The 8,377-nt window shown below is 47.6% G+C and overlaps 1 protein-coding gene across 1 annotated transcript; it reads right to left on the bottom strand.

Moving 5' to 3' along the window:
- Positions 1-4,385: 4,385 nt before the first annotated feature.
- LOC112316401 (regakine-1) lies at positions 4,386-7,957 on the bottom strand. The gene is made up of 3 exons (XM_024573264.3): positions 7,800-7,957; positions 5,125-5,242; positions 4,386-4,765 (listed from the first exon to the last, which is right to left on the bottom strand). The coding sequence occupies exons 1-3, from the start codon at positions 7,867-7,869 to the stop codon at positions 4,678-4,680; spliced, it is 276 nt and encodes a 91-aa protein (XP_024429032.1). The 5' UTR covers positions 7,870-7,957; the 3' UTR covers positions 4,386-4,677.
- Positions 7,958-8,377: the final 420 nt, after the last annotated feature.

Genomic DNA, 8,377 nt, shown 5'->3' with positions numbered 1-8,377 from the left:
ATCTCATCCAACCCTAATTACTTGCCAAAAGAAATAAAAGTATTACGTTAGGTGGTTGGGTTTCAAACATACGAATGTGGGGGAGGAGAACGCAAACATTGGAGCACAACATTTTGATTTGGACTTTTATACACCAAAAGCGTGAGAGAACTAATTTCAGTTGTTTAAGCCAAGTTTGTGGAACTTTGTTACAGCAGTCCTAGGAAACCAATACAGACTCCAGCTACCCCTCAGGAGTGGTTTTGAACTTCAGTGATGAGTGGGAATGAGACATCTTCTCAGGTCTCTTGATTAATAAAAAGTTAACTCTAAATGGCACATATATGTAACTTTTCTTAATCTTTAGCAAATGAAAGAATTACTTAGTACCTTTACAAATGAACATTTCTCAGCCAGGCCTCGCAATTAACTCACAGTTTGGGGCTGGCAGGATAGACTCTGCGTATTTTCAACCACGCCAGGGGGTTGTGCCATTGGTAAGTGGTCCTCAAACTGCCAGAGACAAAGAACTCTTGAAGAGCCCCGGATGAGGTCAGTTAATTTAAAAACATAAATAAAATGTATTGCACAGACCACAAATGCAAACATGATGCAATTAATCAAATAAATGATTTTCTAGGAATCTGTCCACAAGAACAAACTTGATGAAAGAGAAAATCAGAAACTCAAACTCAAACTCCAGATAATTGAATATTCCTTATCCTTTTTTTGTTGGTTGGGCAAGTTCATGTCCTAGTGTCAGTGCGGCTCTGACTGATTACTGCTCTCTGTGTCAGTGGGAATGCTTGCTAGCCATAAAACAGCAGGTGGGAGCACACCCCTCCCGGCCCACTGGAGAAAAAAAAATTATTTAAGGCACAGTCTTAAAAACAATCAACTGGAAATGGTTGATTGGAATGGAAACAAATTCAAAGATCAGGAGGCTTGTTCTTCTGGGAAATAAATCAATGAAAAACATAATTTTTGTTATTTGTTTGCTCTTATTTATTAAAGGACCAATGATGTTAAAGTAATAAACCAACTTACTGCCACAAATGTCATTGAAAACGAACTCTTTAAATTTGCTTTAATTCCAGTCCATTCAAAAAGAGCATGATTCTCTGCCACCTTATTTTATTTTTGAAAAAAAGTCTTGTTGTGTTTTCCAGTTGAGTTCTAGTAAGCCAGCCAACATCTCACTGATATCTCGTGTATTTTTTGAAATTTAAAGCCTGGGGTTAAGGGAAGAAAGTAATTTCAGATTAAGAATTAAATAGTTACATAAGTAAATAATTACATAAGCAGATATAAACTTACACATGGTAATAAATGGTACAATGGAAAGAGTATATCAGGAGCTCAGAAAATGTCTTTCTGAGAGGAGAACAACTAAGCTAACCATAAAATGAGCAATGTTATGTAGGTTGAAAAGGAAAAGAGAAGTACAGGTAGGAAAATAGCTTGTGCAAAGGTCCTGAGGCAGGAAGTCCTAGCACATGTCAGGCGCTGAGTGTGGCTGGAATCCTGAGAGTAGGGGAAGAAGGACCTGATAGGGCTGGGAGGCGGACAGGGGTCAGATTGCACAGGGCATACACAGGCCATGCTGTGGACATGGGGTTTATTCTGAGGACAATGGGAAGTCTTTGATATGTTTTAAGCAGGGAAAGCAGGATCAGTTTTACATTTTGGTAAGTGCACTCTGAGTAGTGTGTGAAGAATGGATTCAGGAGGCCTAGGGTGGAGAAACCAGTTGAAAGGCCGGCTGTAGTCCTCCAAGTGGAAATGCCCAGGGCTGGACACAGCTGTAGCCATGGGGCAGAAGAGGAGAAGATCTCTTAATGTTGGGGGTGGCTGGCTGGGACTCCCGCTCACTTGGCAAAGTGGGTCGGGTAGGGGCTGGGGACCAGATGCTGCTTACTGCCCAGAGGAAGCCTGGGGGAGGAACAGTTTCACATTCCCAGGTAGACAAGATTCATGTCTCAGTTCCCTTGGATCTGATTACTCTGATACCAAATGGCGATGGCCTTCCCCAGCTGTGGTCTTCTGCTAACTGGGCAGGCCTGTCCTCTTAGAGTACGCCCAATAAAACACAGTACTTTGAAGACCTAGCCTCAATGAGCCTGAATGTCTTCATTCACAAACGGGAACTCGGGCCCCAGGGCTGTGATGGGATCCAATGAGACGTTGTCTGTAGACCACTCACGCAGTACCTGGCTCGAGTGAGTGCTCCCCAGACCTAAGCGTCTTGTCTTCCTTCTGTGGCCCAGGCGTCTCACCTCGCTGGTGGGCCAGTTGGCAATGCGCTGTCTGTAGGATTGCAAGTGGGGAAGGAGGATGAAGAATTGTGGGGAAAGGGAGGTGCTATGTAATATAGGATGTTCAAGGAAGGCCTTCCTGATGAGGTGGCATTCGAGCAGAGCCCTGAAGGGGACCGACCAGATGTGGGAGAGGAGTATTCTGGCAGAGGGAATAGACACAAAACCTGGGGACCTGGTCCTGCCTACTGCATCTGGGGATCAGCCAGAAAGACATTGAACTGGAAGGGAGGAAGCGAGGGAGGAGATAGATGAGGTCAGATGGCATGGTGGCTTGTGGGCAGAACCTTGTGGGCATTGCAAGGACTTTGACTGACTCTGAGCTAGGAAGCCATTGAGGGGTTTTGAGCAGGAGAGTGAAATGAGCTGACTTACATTTAAAAGGATCATTGGCTCTTCGGTTGAGATTATACACAGGGAGACCCTTAGGAGGCTATTTGAGTCGTCTTGAGAGAAAATGGGTGCTGGGGTGACAGCCAAGATGGCAGGGAGTACTCAAATTTTGGATGGAATGAGGCAGAAGATATGTGAGGTGGGAAAGAAAGAGCAGAATCCCAGATGACTACAGGCTGTGTTCTAAGCAGCCGGAGGGGTGGAGCTGCCATTTGTGGAGATGAGGAAGGCAAAGGAGGTGTGGATTTGGGAGCGTTCAGGAGTTCACTTTGGGGCCAGATAATTTTGAGAAACTATTAGACACCTTAGTGGAGATGTCTGGGCGGAAGAGGTATAATTTCGGAAGTTCCAGCCTCGAGGGTAGTAAGGAGCCTGACGGAGATCACCCGGGGAGGGGAAGGGGCAGAGACCTGTCGGGCAGCCTGTGCCCTGTGTGGACTTTACAGTAAAACAGGAGTAACGAGCTCTATGCCGCAGCGATGTGGGACGATTAAACGATATTGTGTATCACGTAGCACACTTCGCACAATTTGTGGCACAGAGTAGGTGCCTCTTTAAGCTCCTTCCTTAGTCCTGTAGGTAGACAGGTTCGCCTTGCTGTGGCAGTGGCTGTGGGTTACCTGTAGGGCATTGAGTCTCATGTCTCTGTGTCCCTGCCGCTCAATCTCTGTCTGCAGCTGTGTTGACCAGCTTGGTCCTCTAGCTTCGGAGAATCTTCTGTGCCCAAGGGCTCACTGCCCCTTCACCCCTGTGCTCCCTCCCACCCTTCCCAGCGGCCCTAGGTCTTTCCCAACCCCTCACTGACTCTTGTCCCTTCAGCTTTGGGATCTGAGCTCCCCCTGAAGCTTCAGTCCCATTCTGGTGTGAGTGTGAATGGAATTGCAGACAACCGTTTTTCAGCTCTCTGGGATTTGAGTGGGAGTATGAGCCCAGGGGCATTAGAGCTCTACGGAGGGGAGTTTGGAGAAGAGGCCTCTTCCGCAAGAGCATAGGACTGAGGCAGAAAGCCATGGTGTACCTTCTCCAAGGGCTGAGTTGGAGGGCAGGACCAAACCGGAGTCCCTGAGCACCTCCTCTGGTCTCTATCCAGTGAAGCACTGCCTGCCTGCCTGCCTCCCCTTTCCTCACACCCCACCGAGCCCTGCCTTGGGCCTGGCTCCGTCTTTACTTGAGGTGGTGGTGGACCTTGGTCCAATTTCCAAAGTCAGTGTCACACCAGGCAGCAGACTCTGAAGAGACTACAGCACTTCAGTGGTTGGCGCAAGAGGCTTTGGGCAGGGAGGACGAGGGGGTGCTATTTACACTAGGTCTTGAAGGGTGGACAGAGAAGTAAATGTTTTAAATGTCTGAGGGGAGGGGAGGAGCTTTCAAAGGAGGGTGAGTTGCAGCCCCCACGTGGCAAAAGGAATAAAGAGGGGTGTTGTATGGGTGCTCACCTGTCCTCTCCACATGAGAATAAACAATGTTTTACATGGTTGTCAGCTTTCTCACACTGTTCCCATGATTAAGGCCCTGACCAAGGGGTTCCTTGTTTTCCATACTTCCAAACCTAACTCTGCCCCCATCCTTCCACTCTTTCCGTTAGTCGATACTGAAGTGTTTAGAGCGGCACCTGACACAGTAAAGGCCATAGAGTTGTCTGTACAATAAAAGAAATAACAAGGCTGTCTTGCAAGAGAACACATGTAAACCACCAAGTTTCTATAGCATGATTTTGTTTCAGCTGGGTGCTTGCGAGGGGAAGAAGATGCTGTCTGGGAGCCAAAGCACCCTCAGGTCCCCAAAGCAGGGTATCATGGCAAGGCTTCAGGAGAAAGCAGAATTCACCAGAGCACAAGGGCCCAGAAGAGCAAGAATGGGCTTCCGTTCAGGCCAAGACAATGCCCAGGGACCACTGGGCACTGAGAGAGTTGCTTGGGGAGGGGAGGTGGTCTGCGGTCTCTTCTCATGGTCCCCGGGCTGTGGTGGCCCCACCTCCCCCAGACCACTTTTACTGGCGTTCCAGTTGTTTCACGTACTTCTGCACCCAGGCATCGCTGTGGTTGGCACAAATGTGTCTCCCACGTTTGGTGAGGAAGCTGCGGAGCAAGAAGGATGAGGAGCTGAGCGTTAGCAGCCAGGAGAGGAGCCCATCCCACCACCCCATTCTATTTCAAGCGTGAAACTCCCCACACTTCTCTTGCAGAGAGAAACCCCCACCTGTATACCCCACCCTACTGCCCCAGGGGTTCAGTGAAGGCCCCACCAGGCAGCTCCACTCTCCTTCTCTTTCCCAAGCCCCCTCTATCCACAGGGATCAGCTCCAACCAGCTCAGGCCTAGAAATCCTCGACTCAGCAGCCTCCTCTTAGCGTCCCAACCCCCTGCGTCCCTCTCCCAGGCCCTACTGGTTTTCTTCACTTGCACCCCCTTCCATCGTCAGCCAAGGCTGTACTTACACGACCCCTGGGGTGGGGCACTGGCTTCCAGTCAAGTAATAACCTGCCACAAAATCGAGTGGGATTCTCCGAGAGATGAAGGAGAAACAGCATTGAGTCAACCCATTGTCATCTGGTCCTGGAAGGCAGAGGGACTGCATGATGCTGAAACCTTCTCTGCAAGGAAGCTTAGACCTGTATCTCTATTCTGAAGAGAGAGCACTGGGGGGGGGGGGGGTGTAGGGGAAGGAAGAGACCAGAGAGGAGCCCCTGGGAGGGAGTGTGGCCTGGCCTCTCTGGCCCCTCTTTCTTTCCCTCCATCTCTTAAATCAACCTCCTCTAAGTCCTCTCCTCCCTCCCCACTGCCAGCCCCTCCTGACCTCTCCTTTCTCAGACCCTTCCCAGGGCTAGGGAGTGATTCTGTGACCACAGTGTTTCAAATTTCTGACAGGATTTGGGGATAAGAAATCAGAATTCCTGGGAATTCTCAAAATCATAATTTATTCTGTGTTTTTCGTAACACCTTATTTTCATGTTTTTAAACAATAATGAATGACGATGTAGTAAACAATCACTCTTCCATGATGGGGCTATCCGAAAAGTTTCAGAGGGTTTCTATAAAAGACATAATAAGTGCAAGGTTTGTTACTATGGTATGTGTTGTGACAAGACCGTATATTCAATAGCACGTTGAAGGTTCTCCGGCAGATACGGACAGTGGAACATAGAAAACGTGACAAGAAGGAAACATTAACACAAAATAAAAATAATTTAAAAGTTGAAAAATACTACAACTACTTAATGGTTAAAATATTTCAAAGTTGTCATTCAAAGATGAACATTTAAAAGACTGGCGGCAGTAACTGCTCTACTTGTAATTTTTATCTTTGGCAACAGATATTCTAGACATAGGACATTTTTCCCACTTTGTGTTGATGTTGGCCAAATTGTTGTCCGTGTGTCCAAAAGCACCTTCCAGTTCTGTGTTAGAGCGCCTAATGCTTCACACAAGGTCCTTTCCTTTTTTAATGATGGACATATATTGTCTGCTTGTCCTAACTTTCGTTTCTCCATTCAAATTGATATTGCTCTTGCTAATTTAGATCTTATATACAAATTATCAAATGTTTCTGGGTTTATCTCCCAGTATTCCATGACATTTACATATTTTCTCTTAGTATTTCTTCTGTTAAATCATTTATGGCCTATAGCAATTACTCAAATCCTGGATGATGTCATTGAAAATTATTATTCAAATAACATAATATTCACACCTGCTAGCAAGAATCACAGTTGAAATTGCCAATTTAAGGACTTATTTTGCTTCTAAAACTTGTTATTTCTTGAAACACCACTAACATGAAACTCACTAACATTTACTTAGCAGCAGACAGGGCCATGAACTTACACTTGAAACATAGCAAGGGCTTCAAGCTAATGGACCGTGACCACTTCTCTTCTGCATGCTCCCGTCCTGATTCCCCAAAATGCTGATCTTGACTTTGAACTCCATGTGTCAAATGTTTCCTGCTCTTGCTCTTGATGTCAGTGCATTTCTTTAAGGCAGTAACATCTCTAGGTTGATTGTTAAGCTTGTCCTTGAAATGGCAAATCGTATTGATGGGGCAAATGCCGTACACATTGATTTATATACCCGTGATTGTTTTGTGTAATAAAGGCCTTACTTCCTCCATGTAACAGATGAAGAGGCCGAGGCTCAGAGAGCCTGCACGAGGCATGGCAGAGGCCTCAGCTGGCCGGTGTGGAGCCTCCCGGCAGGGGCTCCCCGGCAGCAGAAGCGTCTGTTTCTGCCCACCCCTGGATTCCAGCACATTCACTGAATGGGTGGCACAGAATAGGCTTTTAATATGTATTTGCTGAATGAATTCAATTAGAATCTATGTCTTTCTGACTATAAGGCCAATTATTTCTCCATTTTGTTTTGCTGTTGTCTGGAGGGAAAAAAAAAAGATTCCATTTATTGTTTCTGCTGTGGGCCTGGTATGTGGCTTACTCCCTGACTTATCTCTATTCCTCACAACAACCCTCTGAGAAAGCATTTGCCACCCCATTTGCAGAGGAGAAATTATACAATGATAACTGGAATTATGGGAAAATATTAAGGAGTTCGTAGCTAGTTGCAGTCAAAATTCCTTGAAAATAGGTCTCATTCCTTGGACCAGCAGGGATGCCCAATGAGAGGCCCTGGACCCACCCAGCATTTTCCCATCTCTGGCTTTGGTGGAAATTCAACTCAGGAGAGTAGTTCCCTGGGAAATCTCCCAGGGACCCCACTGTGCCACTTTCTCCCCTGGCTTCAGCCCCCTGCCGAGAGGCAACCATGCCCACTTAGGGCGGAAAGGGCAGAGAGCTGGGAGTCTGGGACATCTGGTGCCAACCTCGGCCTCTTTCCGAGTCACTTGCTGTTTTGTCTTCTTGTGTCCCACAGATATTCATTGAGACTTACTACCTGCCAGGAGGGGGTCTGTGCCAGATTCACAGATGGACAGATCTTACAGGGAAAGGGGAGAGGCTGGCACCGGCTCAGGTCTGCTTGGTCTTCCATATTTGCAAGAGGACCTCCAGGGACCCACAGGCAGCCTTTTGTGGACCACCCACACCTCCTCTCTGCAGCTCTCTGCCTCTTGCAACTGTGTTCTCTTTGCTCAGAGGAATGAAAGAGTCACAGCTCTCACCTTCATTAGCCTCAGAGTGGAGGGCGGCAGCAGCGAGGAGGAAGGTTAGGAGAGCCAGGCTGGCCTTCATCTTTCTGGCTGGTGACCAGCTACAGGAACAGGGCTGGGCTGAAGACTCCTGGGTTCTCCAACTCCTTGAAGTCTGGCCTCTGAGCCTCCTTTATAAGAGGTTGCTGGTCAGGAAATCACAAGATAGAAAAATTCAAGATTGCATGAGTGTTCTGTTTCCGGAGAATTCTGACTGCTGACACATCTATAAGTATAGGACGTGAGTCAATTTATTAAAAAAAAAAAAAAAGTAGACAGCAGAAGATGTCTCTAGGTTTCACATTCAGCTTGCATCCTGAGGGTGGTAGTGGGGGGAGCCCAGGGACCAAGGGCTTTGTGGCGGAAAGTGCCCTGCACTCCTGCCGCTCCCCAGAGAGGCTGGTTAAGCCTTGTTGGTGGGCTCATCCTCAGGGTTCACAGGCCATGGGTTCAGAGGCCTTGGCCAGTGTCTCAGCAGCTCTAGCCCAACAGGATAGGGACGTGGACTCAGGCCTGATGGGGGCTGGGAGTAGGGAGAAGGCTCTGGAAGG

This window comes from Desmodus rotundus, chromosome 9 (genome assembly GCF_022682495.2).
Source record: "Desmodus rotundus isolate HL8 chromosome 9, HLdesRot8A.1, whole genome shotgun sequence".
Taxonomy (NCBI): Eukaryota; Metazoa; Chordata; class Mammalia; order Chiroptera; family Phyllostomidae; genus Desmodus; species Desmodus rotundus.
The sequence above is the reverse complement of the archived record's forward strand: the minus strand, read 5'-3'. Positions and strand labels throughout refer to the sequence as shown.